This window comes from Camelus dromedarius, chromosome 4, assembly GCF_036321535.1.
Source record: "Camelus dromedarius isolate mCamDro1 chromosome 4, mCamDro1.pat, whole genome shotgun sequence".
NCBI lineage: Eukaryota > Metazoa > Chordata > Mammalia > Artiodactyla > Camelidae > Camelus > Camelus dromedarius.
The window spans coordinates 35518309-35535928 of NC_087439.1; the positions used below are offsets into that span (position 1 = coordinate 35518309).

Here is a 17620-nt window from a genome sequence, read left to right on the forward strand (position 1 = left end):
TTTTTTGTTAAACTTCATAGATTCAGCTAAGTTTATTTTTTAAATAGGACAGAGTCTAAATTATATTTTTAAAAATTCTACTTGCTGTTAAGTCTAAGTAACTTACCCACTTTGCTTGCCTGTGTTGGTCAATGGATTAAAACCTTTCTCGGCAAATCAAAACTTTCAGAAGACCTGGGATGCCTCATCTCAGAGGCCCTATCTACGTCTCTTGTAAGGGCCCTAGGAAGCCTTCAAAAACTATTTTCTTTTCAGTACATGTACTACTAGGAGACATCACATAAAATAGAGCTGGACCTAGACCTGCAAGATAATTTATACCTTTATAAAGGCCACATGAATTTATAAGGAACAATAGAATTGTGCCCTGCATCATCTCTTAACTTATCTAAAAGCCTGGTTTCATTCTTTTAAAATCTAGCATAATAGACAATATTTGGAGTAGTTGCCTGGCTAGCTTGGGAAGGGTTCTGTGAATGTAAATAGTAATACTACATTGAATTTTCCTCTAAATGCAAAAGAACATGGCTGGATTTTTAATACACAGAATCTAGGGATATTAAACTTCACTATACAAAAATCAAGTTTTCCCTTGGGTTTACATTTTCCATATTTTAATCTTACTAAATTCCACCATGTTTTAACAAAAGGAATGAAGTTTTAAAAGACCATTTAGTTGATTATGCATGGGATTTTGTCACACCTCTCTTTCTTCAACAATTGGTCAAACTGTTGACTGTTTCCATCTGATGTTGGTCATAATTCCTCAGAATAAAATAAACCTGGGATTAAGCTCCAGCAGTCACATAGAACTCCCCTCTGGTCAAGGAAAGTAATTATTTCAATCAATATAAAGTACACGATATACCTACAATGTGTGGAACACCATACTAAATGTTGAGGATGATAAAAGTATAAGACATGCTCTTGGTCTTCAGTGAACTCAAAATCTAGTGGAAGATGAGGACAAGCCTCTTTTTTCCTTAGATAATGGAAATCTTGTTTTTAAAAAAAAACCCTCAAACATTTTTTTTATCCCTTTGTATGCTTACTTTATATCTTGAAAGAAAAGAGAGATTAGAAATTCTCACTTATGTTTTACTTGCTAGTTCCCAAACTGGCTCAAAAACCATTTTGATGTCTCGAACTGTGTTACCCGGAGGTTGTCCCTGGCACTAGGGGCATAAAAATTAAAAAGATGCAATGTTAGTGATGAGACTAACGGGAAAGGAAGACACGAAAAAATAAATTACAATCTATGAGCAGAAAGAAGAGGTGGAGGGCATGGTACTGAGCAGGTTTGTTAAGTACCAGATACGAAGCAGGTGCCGTGGAAGCTCAAGTAAGCTTTCCAGGAGCTAGGGCTTGGGTGAACACGGAAAGATGAATTTGCAAGACAGAGAAGATGATGGGACAAGAATACACCACGGAGATGGGTCATTGCATTCCAGGAAGGCAGGGTGGGCAGGGATGGGGCAACGACAAAGACTTGCAAATGATCCTTCTATGTTGGAGAGACAAAGGGAAATTAAGTTCCCTCTGGCTGAAATCAATGCACATGGTGGTGGGAAGAGTGAGAGGTCAAGGTTGGACTGTGAAATTACTTGTATTGTCAAGGTAGAAAGTTACTTACTACAATCGTTCCTCACTTCTGCCAGAAAGTGACAAGCAATCTGGATAGCAGGAAAAAGTGGACTCTCACCTCAGTCCTTTTATGACAGCATCCAGTGAGCAACTGCCAAATTGTAAGCCAGCAAATGACGGCAAGAATTCAGGAAAAGTGACTAAAATACAAAATACTTCGAGTGCCAAAGGAGTGGTACAAGCAACAAAGGACCCAGGAATGCAGCGGAAGAGGAGCTCTTAAACAATGGTCAAGGAGGGGCCAACCCCCCAGGTCTTGCTTTTGCACATAAGAGGGTGTGATTCAAAGGGCCAAGGAAAGAATCAGAAATTATTTATAACCTCCTCTCCCACAACTTTTGACACATGTATCTGATCCATACATTTTTTTTTCTTGGACACATGTCTGAAGTTTTTTTTGCAGCAAGTACATCTTTACCAACCAAAACCCCATATCATTAATTTGCTGCATGATTCTGAGTAAACCTCTTAATCACCTGTTTCTGGTTCCAACATCTTTAAAGCACAAACCCCAAAGCTGATGTACAGATCAAGGACGCCCCAGACGGTGCTTCAAACAGCAGAAAACACCAGAAGGCTCTTTCTAAAATGCAAGTCTCTGGAAACAAGGCTTCCTCGCGATCCTCCCTATCCAAGACCAAAGGTTTTGGGCTTTCAAAGCTGTAGGGATTTCTCAATTGCAGATGAGGGATTGTGGATTTGGTTACAATTTGAATAATCCGAAGGTGTAGCTCACAGCCATCCTTTCCTTCAGAAGAAGAAACAGAACCATCCAGGGAAAACTTACTTGTCCAAATTCACAACTAACTGATGACAAAAATTAACCAGAATCCAGTTCTCCGTTTGTATCCTAGAATTCTTCTAAACAAGCCAGAGGCAGGGAAATGAGCTGATCTCACTCAGCAGCGCATGTTACTCCCTCTCCACGGCCCTCCAACCTGTGCGGCTCCACTATACCCAGCATCCACCTCCACGCAGAGAGCTACTGCTAAGGGTTAACTCCTACACAAATTATGAAATCCTTCAGAGATCAGAACATTACAACTAAAGCCACTTTAGAGAGAATTAGAATGGTTCATGTTTAGCTTCTGAGAGGACTCTAAGTTAATATGGTGTTTCCTTCAGGGATGGCATGTGACAAAATTGGATGCGGTTCATGGACAAAACTTTTTCATCATATTCAATAACCGCATATGTATTTTTAACATCACCTTCCATTTAATGCCATGTGATACTAGTTTTCCCACTCCCAGGACTGACATTAATTTCCTTTTAAAAAGAAACTAAGATTGAAAAAGCTGATTTAGAGGAACTGATTAAGAAAATAATGGTACAAGTGGTACTCGGGTATGAAAAATCATAAAGGTAGTACATGTATGAATGAATCTTGGGAAACACTGTTTGCAGAGAGGCATTTTTTTCCTGGTAAGAATAGGATTCGTAAAGGTATATCTACCATATGCTTTGCTTTGCTTGACATTCCTCACAGGAGGACTTCAAAAGTCAAAAATGACCAATAAACAAATAGAAGAGGCTGCTCAGAGTAGAGGTGATGACAGCCCAGGGGTTTCTGGTACCCCCTGACCCTGCCTCCCTGCCAGAGACTGCAGAGAATCAGCACCTCAGGCATTCCTGTAAGTCTACAGTGAACACGGGCTGGGAAGCCCTGCCTTACCCCAGGGAGCGGAGATGGAAAGACAGCTCTGTTCCCTGCTAAGTAACATACATGTGCGGCAGCTTTGACCTCATCCTTCACCCCAACTGCATTCATGGGCACATGGGACCATGCACATCATTCGAAGTCAAGACAACTGCATTCTCTGAAATCCTGTTAAAAGTAACTTCTGTTACTAGGATTCTCGGTAATGGAATAGCCAAAGTAAATAGTTTACAGACTATAGTTAGGCACTATTAAAAATATTTATTAATCATTTACTAATATTACAGTTGTCAGAGGGGAGGCCAAAGGGCCAAGGAGAGATGCAGAGCCCTGCTCTGATGAGCTGTGACCAGATGCCTGATACCTCACACTCCCAAACCTGAGAGAAGCTCCACACAAAGTCTGAGGCTCTGTCTGCGCCCCAGGGGCAGTCTTTATTCCCTGCCCTGGGTGAGACTGAGGTAACATGTTCTGTCTTACATGAGAGCTCCAGAGTTCGGTCCCTAACCCAGCCACATCAACATCACCTGGGGCCCTGTAAGAAAGGGAGGTTCTCAGTCCAACCCTACACGTATGAAATCAGAAATCCTGGGCGTGGGTTCAGCACTCTGTTTCTAGGTCATTCTGTTGCACACTCTCCAGTGTAAGAACTATGGATCCAAGCAAACCCCTGCTTTAAATTCATACAGAAATTTCACCCCAAAAGGGTGAGAAAATGGTTTTCCTTCCTACCAATTCCAAACTCAGTGTCAGTCTAAACACAAACAATAAATTCCAAAAGACACTACTGAGAAATTTTCAGCTGTGAAAATGGACTTAGCTCTCATTTCCTGTACAGACACAGCATGAAGTTTATTATTAGTAGCAAATAAATATAAAATTCCTATGAAAATATAAAATGCAACATATTTTTATACTCATGGTTCACTTGAGGATCATATTGCTCCAAGAGAACTATCTGGTCATCAATTTTTATAATGGACTCAGAAACTCAAAGGATGCATAATTATAATGACCGCCTATGATAAGATATTCATATATTTAAATGAGGTACATTTTATATGCAATAATTTCAAAAATATATATTCTTTTAATGACACTTCTTAAAGCTGGTAAGGAAGTGAAATAGGTTTATCACACCCTGGGGTGAACAGGATATTGTAAATTAGAACAACTCTTATGGAAAGGAACTTGGTAATATGTGTCAAGTCTTAAAAACTCCCTCCATAGTCTTTGACCTAATGGGTCTATTTTTTTTCAGATTAACAATAATTCCCCAAATGAAAAAGTTATATGAAAAGATGTCTAGTACTGGCCCCAGGTGGAGGAGACAGGATGTCCAACAATATGAAAATGGTTAAATTAATGAAATCTCATGTGACCATTTAAAATAAAAACAGACTTTTTAACAACATTAAAAAAACACAAATGAAAAAGGTGATACAATAAAAGCTATATATGACAAACCTACAGCCAGCATAGTACTCAACGGTGAAAAACTCAAAAGCTTCCCACTAAAATCTGGGACAAGACAAGGATGCCCACTATTACCACTCCTATTCAACATAGTCCTGGAAGTCCTAGCCACAGCAGTCAGGCAAGAGAAAGAAATAAAAGGGATCCAAATTGGAAAAGAAGAGGTAAAAGTGTCATTATATGCTGATGACATGTTACTATATATAGAAAACCCTAAAAGGTCCACACAAAAGCTACTAGAGCTGATTGAAGAATTCAGCAAGGTAGCAGGTTACAAAATTAACGTTCAAAAATCAGTTGCATTTCTTTACACTAACGATAAATCAACAGAAGAAGAAAGTAAAGAAACAATCCCCTTTAAAATAGCACCCAAAGTAATAAAATATCTGGGAATAAATCTAACCAAGGAGGTGAAAGAATTATACACAGAAAACTATAAACCATTGATGAAGGAAATTAAAGAAGACTTTAAAAAATGGAAAGATATTCCATGCTCTTGGATTGGAAGAATCAATATTGTTAAAATGGTCACACTGCCCAAGGCAATCTACAGATTTAATGCAATCCCTATCCAATTACCCAGGACATATTTCACAGAACTAGAACAAATCATAATAAAATTCATATGGAACCATCAAAGACCTAGAATTGCCAAAGCATTACTGCAGAGAAAGAAAGAGGCAGGAGGAATAACTCTCCCAGACTTTAGACAATACTATAGAGCTACAGTCATCAAGACAGCATGGTATTGGTACCAAAACAGACATATAGGCCAATGGAACAGAATAGAGAGCCCAGAAATGAACCCACAAACTTTTGGTCAACTCACCTTTGACAAAGGAGGCAAGAATATACATTGGAATAAAGACAGTCTCTTCAGCAAATGGTGTTGGGAAAACTGGACAGCAGCATGTAAAATAATGAAGCTAGAACACTCCCTTACACCATATACAAAAATCAACTCAAAATGGATTAAAGACTTAAACATAAGACAAGATACAATAACCTACTAGAGGAAAACATAGGCAAAACATTATCTGACATACATTTAAAAAATTTTCTCCTAGAAGAAATAAAAGCAAGAATAAACAAATGGGACCTAATGAAACTTACAAGCTTCTGCACAGCAAAGGAAACCAGAAGTAAAACAAGAAGAAAACCTACGGAATGGGAGAAAATTTTTGCAGGTGAAACCGACAAAGGCTTGATCTCCAGAATATATAAGCAGCTTATACGACTCAATAAGAAAAAAATAAACAACCCAATCCAAAAATGGGCAGAAGACCTAAACAAGCAATTCTCCAAGGAAGACATACAAATGATCAAAAAGCACATGAAAAAATGCTCAATATCACTAATTATCAGAGAAATGCAAATCAAAACTACAATGAGGTATCACCTCACATCGGTCAGAATGGCCGTCATTCAAAAATCCACAAATGACAAATGCTGGAGAGGCTGTGGAGAAAGGGGAACCCTCCTACACTGCTGGTGGGAATGCAGTTTGGTGCAGCCACTATGGCAAACTGTGTGGAGATTCCTCAAAAGACTAGGAATAGACTTACCATATGACCCAGGAATCCCACTCCTGGGCTTGTATCCAGAAGGAAATCTACTTCAGGATGACACCTGCACCCCAATGTTCATAGCAGCACTATTTACAATAGCCAAAACATGGAAACAGCCTAAATGTCCATCAACAGGTGACTGGATAAAGAAGAGGTGGTATATTTATACAATGGAATACTACTCAGCCATAAAAACCGACAACATAATGCCATTTGCAGCAACATGGATGCTCCTGGAGAATGTCATTCTAAGTGAAGTAAGCCAGAAAGAGAAAGAAAAATACCATATGAGATCGCTCATATGTGGAATCTAAAAAACAAAAACAAAAACAAACAAACAAAAAAAATCAAAGCGTAAATACAGGACAGAAATAGACTCACAGACAGAGAATACAGACTTGTGGTTACCAGGGGGGTGGAGGGTGGGAAGGGATAGACTGGGATTTCAAAATTGTAGAATAGACTACACTGTATAGCACAGGGAAATATACACAAAATGTTATGATAACTCACAAAGAAAAAAATGTGACAATGAGTGTGTATATGTCCATGAATAACTGAAAAATTGTGCTGAACACTGGAATTTGACACAACATTGTAAAATGATTATAAATCAATAAAAAATGTTAAAAAAAGAAAAAGGTGACACAAAATTGTATCTATACTATGATTACAACTAAGTAAACAAATATGTACATAGTTGCATAGAGAAAGAGGGGAAAGAAAGATGAATGTTGGAAGGTAAAAGCAAATTTTTCTTGTTTTTCTCTCTACTCATTTTTTGGTTTGGGGGTAGTAATAACTATAATATTAATAAAATTAGTTTGCAAGCAGCTCTGAACACTTTCAAGTTTGAGTTTAAACTGATTTCTGTGTGTGTTGTGTGCACATGGCCATGTGAATATTCATGGGAGAAGGGGGACTAGAGAGAGAAGAGAAAGTATCAAATCAGTCACTGCCGAGGGACAGTAGCTGATTTAAAATGAGACATGACATCCCCTTAACCGCCCTCTAAAAATCACACCACACCACACCACAGAAACTCAGCCCACAAAGTGCTAGGAACTAGAGTACAACCTAAATCACGGTGTCAGGGAAATCAGATCAGAAAGCCCCCATCATAGTCTCTCTGCCTCTACCCTTCCCTATTTTTTTCAAAAATAACGTTAAACACAACATCAAGAAAACTACTATTTGCTGAGCTACATTTTCAACTGATGGCTTTAATTTCCAACAGACTCCTATTCATCACAGCTGATCTTCAGAAGCCATTTGAGTTTAAGCTTGTGACACAGGGAACAAATTTGCAACATGAGTTTTTACAAAGCCGAAATCCCAAGTTTCTGCCAAGTTTGGCTTTCATCACGCAGGCTAGCTTGGCGGGGCTCCAGCACACCCACAGCTGGACTGCTACCATCCTGGCCATGGAATATTAGCCTCCTCTTCATGTGGGGCAAGTTCCCCACCACACGGTTTATTATAACACCAATTCTTCCCTAAAGTGTTTTTAAGACTGACTAATTAGAATTTGATTTTAAGTCCTAAGGTACTCAAGAATTAGGGTGGGGGATGGGGAACTGAAATCACTGTGCAAAATTTCAGGCAAAGTTCAGAGCTTTATAAATCAGCAAAACAATCTCTCTGTTGCAAACAATTCTCAAGGCACTGGAATGGCACAAAATGCCAAGTCAGTAGCTCCTGACAATTGAGAAACAATTACCAAGAAATGTTCGTGACTCCATCCAAAAAAAAGTACTTCAAAAGAACTGTCAGGTTACAATGTATGTATGTTTATGCATAATCTGAAACATGGGCTTTGATACCCTTAGACAGTTTGTTAAAAGCAAACATACTGTGCTCTTAGGGGGAAAAGAAACCTACCACAAAAACTTATCAATTTTAATTTTTGCACACTAAAACTATGTTACATTACCCAGATTCCAGAGTACAGTGTACTTAAAGTTCAACAGTGTATTTGTGGCGGATTTGAAAGATGGAGGTGAGAGTTTACTATGTCGGGTAATGGGTTAAAAATGATACACACACGCCTCCCTAACTGCTGAGGTAAGACCATTTCTTACACTTACAAGAGGACCAGCACTGAGCCTCCCACTCAAGGTTTCCTGAATTTAAACTTCACTTACTCAGCACATACAGCCTGCTGCTTACAAAGGTGTGAATTCTGAGTGGACAACCTGAGTCTCTTCTCAGTAATCCAAACTTAAGTAAAAAAAAAAATCTACAGTAGCCGACTTCACCCTTAGATTCCCTTGAGCAGTCTCCTCGCACTAAACCTCCCTTGTGAGAAGCGCAAAGAAGGGTGGGAAGGAAGGCAGCATAAGGAAGATGGAGGAAGGAAGGATTTAAAAATGGACTGGTCAAAATAACGAAAAACAAACATACAAAGAGGGAATACATAGTCTCTTCCAGAAATTCCACAGTTAGAACAGACATCCCTCATGTGCCTTCGACCAGCCGTAAATCAGATAAAAATGCCGACAGCTTGGCAAGTGTAATTCACGGAGCACCATGGACTTAAAGGCAGCAGCATCAGCAGGACTGGGACAAGGGCAGTATTGCATCACATCAGATACTTACCATTGCTCACCATCCGCCTGGCCACTTCCCACAAGACAAGTCCAAAGGCCCAAATGTCAACTCTCTTATAAGAATCGAAACAATCCACCTGAATGGTCTCATCGAGAACTTCGGGGGCCATGTAGCGCTTGGTGCCCACACGAGGGTTGTTCCCCACGTCCAGCTGATTGGTGCTCTGGGAATGCATGACTGCCAGGCCTGAAGGGAAGAAGATGACAGTGTCAGACCACTCGCCGCCTTCCTCACGGAGGGTTGCCGAAGGATTTGTAACCAACCCCAGTCAAAAGCGCCGTCTTGTGGTGTCTATGGTCACTGCCACACTGCACCCAGAGTCATCTCTGGAGGCCACTGTGATGACTTGTGTGAGAGCAGAAATGACAGGCCAGGCACATTCTGAGGCTATCAGGTTAATACATGAACCTCGGAGACAGAAAGTTTTGGGGAGATAAACTAATGTACCAAACCAACGTGAGGCTGGTGTCCAAAATCCACGGGAAAGCAGGCTCACAAGTTAAATGGGAGCCTCAAAGTGGCCTAATGAGAAGCTAATTAAGCTCTCAAGCTCCACCACAGCTCCAGTGAGGCTGCAGGCACAAACTGCAGAGATGCTGAGGTAATTCCTCACCACAGAAGGGCCGGGTGTGCGGGGCACTGCTCCGTCCCTGATGGAGGACTGCTCATCAGTACAGTAACACCACTCACACCCGCTGGCTTTTCTCTACACCCTTGGGTCCAGAGAACCTTAAACTGGATCTCAATTCAAAGCACAACTCTCACATTAAATGGTTTTGAAGCACCTGCTTAACTCATGACTCATTTCAGGATTCCTCAGCCAATTAGAGAGACTTGGCATTCTTCACAGATCGGAGGGAACAGACAGGTACATGCATGGTTTGTTCAGGAATGGAATTACTTTTTGAGGCATATGCAGACCAACTGAAAACGATTCCTGTAACATGCAAAATAACGAAAATTGCCAACATGGGGCAAGAAGGCCATGTAAACCTTGGCAACACTACGGGGATCTAAGTTATCGATGGAGATGCTTCTCCTCCCACTCTATGGCTCTGAAAGTGTGGGATGATGACTATATAAAGCCAAGGAGATAACACATATGTCGTCTCAGCCTTAATAATTACCAAAGATATTGGCAACCACATTTGACTAAGTCAAACTGGTGCCTCTTTCCCTTTTATAAACCCCAAGAGTCTATGGCAATGATATTAAAAAACAATTGATAACTTTTAGATGCGATAAACTGTGATTATGCAAGAGATGTATTTTGAGGTATTTTAAGGGATGCATTTTGAAATATTTCTGAGTAAAGAGCTGCAAATTATTTTCAAACCAATTTGCAAATATATATACACACAGCCACATACAGATAAAGCAAAAACAGCAAAATTTTAATAACTATTGAATCTAGGTGTTATGGATATAAATGACCACTATACTATTTTTTAAACCTTTCTGTTTAGAATACTGGCATTTATGCTAAAATACTGGTAGTTTTGCAGTATTAATAATACATAATTTCTAACAAGTGGTCCTTAATTTCTGAGTATAAAGTAAAAAATTACAAATTATGGTCCTATAGGAGCTGTCTCCTGTACTACGAATCTACTCCCCTAAATAATGACCCCTTAACATAGATTTCTGTACGAAACCACATATCCAATTGGAACACTATAGGCCAAAACAAATGCAGTTAAAGAATTAATTAATTAGTTGGATTTGTACAAAACTCCTAAGTCCCATAAACCAAAACCAACAGCTGTCTCAATTTGTTCATCTTCCCTAGGCCTCTGGACTATAACAGCATAATCATCTCTGAATGATTGTTCGCCAAGCATTTATAATAATTTTGGAATCTTGTAAGAATTGTGTGAGGTGGGCATAACTGATTTTTAGTAACATGAATATACATAAACACACTACTATGAAAGTTTCAAACAGCACAGAAGTATCACACAGAGTGTCAAACCCTGACGTCCCCCGTGCTGAGCCCCCATCCTTGCCCTGAGTATAAGCAGGCCAAGCACTTAGGGCAGGTAAATAGATGAAAAGACCTGCACAAAAGTAAGAGCCAATAATTGGGAAACTCAAATCACTTTAGCTCCATAAGCCATGGCAGAGCCATAAAAGTCTTCTATACTACAACTCAAACTGCCCACAAAAACTTTAGGGCCACGCCTGTTCATACCAGGAAAACACTAAAATAATTCTTCAGTGTAAATGCAAAGACTTTAAAGGGCTTCAAAAGAAATAAATTTTCCTGCCTCCCTTGTGTTTAAAAACAAACAATAGATTTTATCAACTACATAAATTAGAGTTAATACTGCCTAAACTTTGATCAGTTTAACAGTAACTACAATTATACGAATATAAGAGAAAACCATTTTTTTATTCAACTAGAGTGAGGATCCTCAGTAGTCCACTGAAATGCATAACCAACATTACAACTCAGTTCTCATTAGCATAAATACTCAGCCAATATTCTAGGGGTCTAGAATGAATAGGTTTTATATAGAGTGCCACTAGAAATGAAAATAATCTTATTTATAATGCAATTAAAGCTACATTAAGCACTACCCTAACACTGTAAGAAGGAGCTATCCAAGCAGGGCAAATGGTAAAGTGGTTTGGGGACTTTTTCTTCTTTCTTGGTTGATCATTTTGCCTTGGTTACAGAAGAACAACTTAGAACCCAGTTTTTAAGACAAACTCATTCCATAGGTTATTTAATTGTGTACCTACTTTGTGTAGAGACTTGTAAAATCAGAATGCAACCCTACTGGCTGCCTCTGAGGGTGGGCTGGAGTAGGGACTGACTGAACAAGCATGAGGTGACTTATAGGAAAATGAGAAGGTCTGTATCTTGATATAGATTTGGATTTTACAGCATTTGTCAAAACTCTGAGAATGTATATTAAGACGTGCATTTTATACAAAGGTGTGTATGCTGAAGACTCTGGAGGGAAGGGCTCTTTTGTCTGCAGTTTACTTTGAAATGTATCAAAGATTAAGATGTATTGATAAATGGAGGATGGAGAGATATGCAGTAACAGTAAAATGTTCATGGGAACATCTAGGTGGTAGATATACAGATGTTCTGTGTGGAGTCCTTTCAATCTGCATGCTTGAAATTTTTCATAACAAAATGTTAGAAGGGGAAAAAGATGCAACCTGGCTAAACAATGGAATACAACAAAAGTAAAAACAGTAATTTAAATATATTTTTAAAAATTTACCCAAATCTGCTATGCAACACTGTCCATTCTTCTTAACCAGGATGTTTTTGCTTTTTAAGTCTCGGTGAGCGATGGCTGGTTTCCCTTGGGTCCCAAATATCTCTATGTGCAAATGTGCGAGGCCACTAGCTATGGACAGCACTATTCGCAGGCAGCTAACTGTATCCAGGGTAGTAAGCTGAAGATAGTCATACAACGACCCCATTTCATGATAATGCGTGATTAACCACAACTGTGTACTGGAGTGTCTTGATGTCATGTCAGAAGCAATGAAACCTAAAGAAAGCAAAAACAAAATTAAGAGACATGAGAATTCCATCTCATAGCTTTTAGTATACAGAAATAGTGACCATACAGTAGAGATCACCTAAAACAAAAAATAAACTCACCAACTACCATGAGAGGTTTACAGAGACATCAATAGAGAAAAATAATATATTTATTCCTTAAAAAGGCACTGCTAGTGAATGGGAAATTCTTATATTCATTGTAACTAATCCTTTAAATAATCCTTTAAAATATTTTACATTGCATTAAGATTCAGAAAGGAATAATATCTTTGTGCTTACTCATAATGATAGTGTCAAACCCTTTATCACATTGATATTCAAAGCACAGATCATTCAGCAACCACCCAGGAAGAACACTAAAACCCGGAATCTAACACTTGTGATCTAGCCTTGCTCTGCTTGTGATCTGCTGTGTAATATCAGGCAACTCATTTGGGCTCTTTGGATTGTCTCTGCTGTAAAATCAAGGGGTGGGTTTGTATTAAATATCTGACTGATTCATCAAATAAACAAAGGAACCCATCAAGTAAAACAAGCACCTGGGATGTTTTCTTGTCAGTCACACAGAAAAACCAAGATGATGGTGTTTGCTGGTTAGAAAAGAAGACAGATTTGAAAAGGAAAAATTGTGATATAATGTGAAAAATCCTGTAGTACATATCTGCACAGGGCAAGAGGAGCCCAGAGCAGGGAATCATAATAATTCAGACTAGATAGTACCACAAGCTACCATCAAGAAGTGACAGCTGAAGTGGTCCTGAAAAGAAGTGATATAATGAAAGATATAGATAAAGAGGAAGGCAGACATTTTTCTGGCCATTCTGAAGGGATTTTTCAGCACACTGAAAGAACTTGAAGTCGGAGGCACTTCCTAATCTATGAAATAAATTGTGATATGTGTGCCTGTCTTTTCTGCTACAGAGGCACTGTCCCAGCATGAGGGATATACTTTAGGGACACACAGACAGTGAAGTTTAGGACTTAGAAATATGAGAGGATTTGGGGGGAAAAAAAAAAGATGCATATGATATGAAGAATTAAATGACTTATGCAAGTGTAAAGGAAAAGGCAAATATGTAAAAATTCCTTACTTTTTATAAAGTACTTTATATAAAATTCGATTTATAATTTAATAATTTATATAATAACATGATTTATAATTTAATTTATCACTTTCACAAATATTTTCTCATGGGATTTTTCTCAATAGGTCAGTAAGATAAGTATCATTATATTCGTTTTCCAAATAATGAAGTTGCTGCTGGGAGGTGCCAAGGATCACACAGCTATTAAGTTGCTACCAACTCCAAGTTGGGTGCTAGCTGATCTGGTGCACCATACCTTGCCTAGGAAAGCTCTGGGGAGAAAGAAAGGTTCCCTATTTGATCATCATCATCATTGACAACAATGGAAACAGTCAATAATTAGTGAGAACTAGCAATGGGCCAGGCACAGTTCTAAACACCCCACAAGCCATCCTCCAACAACCACACAAAGGAGGCAGAGTACATCACGCACATTAAGGTCAGTGATGGTCCCCAGCAGCCTGCTCTGGAACCCATACTCTTACCTGCCATACTACCCCCCAAACAAGCTGATTTCAAATCACAGAAAGACAATTTGTCATCTGTATCCATGGGACATCTGTAAAGTGAAATGAATGACACTTCCGCACCTTGGTCCCCTATCTCTTTCTCCCTCTTCCTGAGCTGGTCCTCACAGCCAGCTTAGTCTCTCACTCTTCCCTGTTCTCCAGTCTGTCTTTGTCTCCCAGAGCTGATTCTCTTGGAGCCCTCAGCTGGCCATAATATCAGTCAAAATGCGCACTTAGACATTAGTTATTCTTGCTAAAGAAAATGTTTCTGCTTTATCATTTTAAACCAAATGATATTCATCTTTAATGACTTTCTCAAAAATAAATATCATAAACTATAAAAGCACCACTCAAAAGAAATTAAATTACTGCTGTATATTTGGGTAGCCTTTACTGATTTCTCTGCCCAAGAGAGAGCAGCATCTAACTGACTAAGTGATTAAATAAATGTTTATTCTCTCACCTTCCCTAAGTCCCCAGGTTCTTAGAGAAGGATTTTGTCTGTCCCATTAATTATGCTCTAGACCTTCAAGAAAAATGAGTTTTAAATAAGCAGGGTTAAAAAAAAAAAAAAACCTTTCTCTCTTGCATGAATTATATAGCTACATTTGCTTCAACATGCTAGAGCATTTTTATGGGACTTTCGCATTCTGAGTCAAAGAACTTTGCTCCTAGTGGAGACTGAACAGGTGCCTATAAGTTGGAACTCTGGCACAGCCACTGGATGTGTTCATAACATGGAGAGAAAGTGATCAGGGCAAAAACCTCTTATATTAACAGTCACAGTCATCCTCCCAGGCTCCTCAAGAACTACAATAAAACCCCAAAACCCCACATGAAATGGCTTCGTTGGTTTCTCGTTTATAAGATACAGATAGCATCACCCTGTATCTCAAAGGGTTATTGTAAAGATAAATGTTATTACAGATAAAATGCTTCAGAGGATGCCTAACACACAGTAAGTTTTGAAGAAAACTGGTTATTATTATAGTTTAAAATAGCTCAGGGTTCAATTAAAACCACAACAATTTTGTAATTTAATATCTTTTTCAGGTAGTTTCCTTCACTTCCAACTGATCTCAAGAAAGTCTGACTGATTAAATGGTTAGGAGTACCTTTTAAGAGCATGGGCCAGTTCTGGAGAGGGAGGGTGGTGATGGCACAATGTGAATATACTTAACTGTCACTTATACGATTAAAATGGTAAACTTAATGGATACTGTACCATAATTAAAAAAAAAAAAAAGGAGTATTAGATGAGACTTTGGCATGAAAGTCTAATTAACTTAACCTCCCTGGTTTTTGTGAGGAAAAGCATGCTCAGAAACACACAACTTTGGTCCCTAAAGATGCTAGAGCAGAAACCAGCTTCTCAAACTCCCAGACACTGTCCCAGCCACTACAACACAGCCTCCCATTATTCATTTATTTGTTGGCTTTTACACCCGATATAGCAGAAGGATGAGATGAAATCCACTGGGAAAATATCATTCTGGGGGGATAAACAATGAGGACCCAAGAGTTTGTGTGTGTGTGTCTGTGTGTAGGTAATTTAACTATAATTCAGTGTGGGCTAGAGTAATTTAATTGTGTATTTTGCAGGGGCCAGAGTTAGCAATACTCAAGGGTGGAGGGAACTCATAATCTGATATTCAAAATAATATGCTCTTTTGACAGAAAAGAAAATGATCACAGAAAACCTTCAAGTCTCTACATCCAAAATACCGTTAAAGCAGTGAAAGAAGTTTAATCAAAAAGGATAGTGCATTTCTACAAGCTTTCTCTGCTAAAAGGACTGACTACACAGTAAGATTAATCCATATAGCTATAATTATGATGAGGGTAGAAAAGAGCTCATGAATCCAGAATTTCCATGGGTCATTAGGTAATAAGAAGTGGGCAATGTTTTGCCCTCTGTGATCACACTAAGGGAACCTAACTTCTCTTACAGGGATCCTATTGCAAAGGTAACTTTCAAATTTTCCTTGTGATCAAATCCAATTTAATAAATACTTACTGGGCACCTACCATATGCAGGGAACTGTCCTCAGTACTGGGTGTAAAAGCCAAAACAATGGAAATAATTCGTGTCCTTGGTGTACAATGGAGTGGCATCACAGGTCATTTAACTCAAGAGCATGGATAAAGTGACTATTTGCAGAGCACAGCACTATGTAGAGCGTTTTGCTCAATGAGCCTGTGAGCCCCAGGGGAATGAGTGGGGCTGCCTGAACACACCCTTTCTTCAGTGAGTCTCCGAGCCCATGTTCTTCTCAGCGTACGTGCACCTGCCCACTAAGAGTAATTCTGCTGTTCAAAGGTAAGTACTTCTTATACATCACGGCTTCTAACACAACCAGGGCTTTAGCTGTTACTCAGTCTCAGTCTGCTCCAGTGTCAGAGAGAAAAACTGGGGCATTTAAAGATAATTTTGACTGTAGATGAATTTTCACCTCACACTCTTGACTCTAGAATCTAAGAAGCTATTCCACGAGCTAACTACCATGTGGTTAAGAATCAGACCATCTGGTGTGATTCTCAGCTCCATTATTTAACTTGCTGGGTGATGTTAACCTTTCTGTACCTCAAAACCTCATCAGTAACAACTAAGAAAACACGTGTACCTAACTTCTTACAGTCATGGTGAAGATTAAATGGGAAAAGGCAATAAAACACTTAAAGCAGTGCCCACTGCATAGTAACTGGTCATTACTGTTGTTATATACATATCTAACTGCATCATCAAACTGATGTATATAACATCACACTGTTAGATACATCATACTGTTACATACATACATCATATGATGTACTTAACATCCTACTGTCGTTACATTCACATCTAACTGCAATATAGGGCAGTCTATGACAGCAGATGTGCAAAGTGCAGGAGTACAGAAAAGCACAATCAAATCCCATGGGAGAGTCTGGAAGGGAACTGAGAAGTTGTGATGGAGGAAGGGGCGGTTGGAAAGGGGACGGCGGTTGGAGAGGGGACAGGGTTAATGAGTGATCAGGAGTAACATGAACAAAGGCACAGACATGTGAACGTTGATGGCGATCCCAAGGAATGGCAAGTACTGGAAGTGGCTGCACGTGGACATATTCATAGAGGAAGCTTCAGAGTGAGCCTCTCTGAGACCCCAAAATAGGGAATCTGGAATGCCAGGCTTGGAAGTCACAAATGTTGCAAGCAACGTGGAAGTCACCAAAGATATTCTGAGCCAAAGTGTCTCAGCTCCCCAGTGGAAGATAAGTCACTGCAGCAAGATGGACTGGAAAGGGAAGACCAACAACAGCAATACTAGAGAGGAGGATTAGGTGATGGCAAGGGCCCAGGGGGTAAGGGAAGGAGAGAGAATGACAGCAGGAACTGAGAATTCTGACACGGAACATACCACCAAACTGTTAAAGCAAAGCTTTGGACAACTGTCAAACCATTATTTGCAGACAACCTGACTCAGGTTTAATACTAAATTGGCAGTACTGGAAGAGAAATAAATTCTGGCAATGGCCTTTCTACAAGCCAAACCTAATCC

General features: G+C 39.2%; 1 protein-coding gene and 1 long non-coding RNA gene across 6 annotated transcripts in view; one reads left to right on the top strand and one right to left on the bottom strand.

The window, feature by feature from the left end:
• LOC135321132 (uncharacterized) overlaps window positions 1-16432 on the top strand; it is a 121683-nt gene extending 105251 nt beyond the window's left edge. The window contains exon 4 of one of the 2 annotated variants that reach the window (XR_010380585.1): window positions 15759-16432. This is a non-coding gene — a long non-coding RNA (uncharacterized LOC135321132). Of the gene's footprint in view, window positions 1-1658; window positions 3868-15758 lie in introns of those variants that run through there. The other variant, XR_010380584.1, reaches the window with a different exon arrangement.
• ACVR1 (activin A receptor type 1) overlaps window positions 1-17620 on the bottom strand; it is a 117832-nt gene that overhangs the window by 3380 nt on the left and 96832 nt on the right. For all 4 annotated transcript variants that reach the window (XM_064484797.1, XM_064484795.1, XM_064484796.1 and 1 more), the window contains 2 exons: window positions 12198-12473; window positions 8947-9144 (listed from right to left, as the gene is read on the bottom strand). In XM_064484797.1, the coding sequence (XP_064340867.1) occupies window positions 8947-9144; window positions 12198-12473 (474 nt within the window). The remainder of the gene's footprint in view (window positions 1-8946; window positions 9145-12197; window positions 12474-17620) is intronic.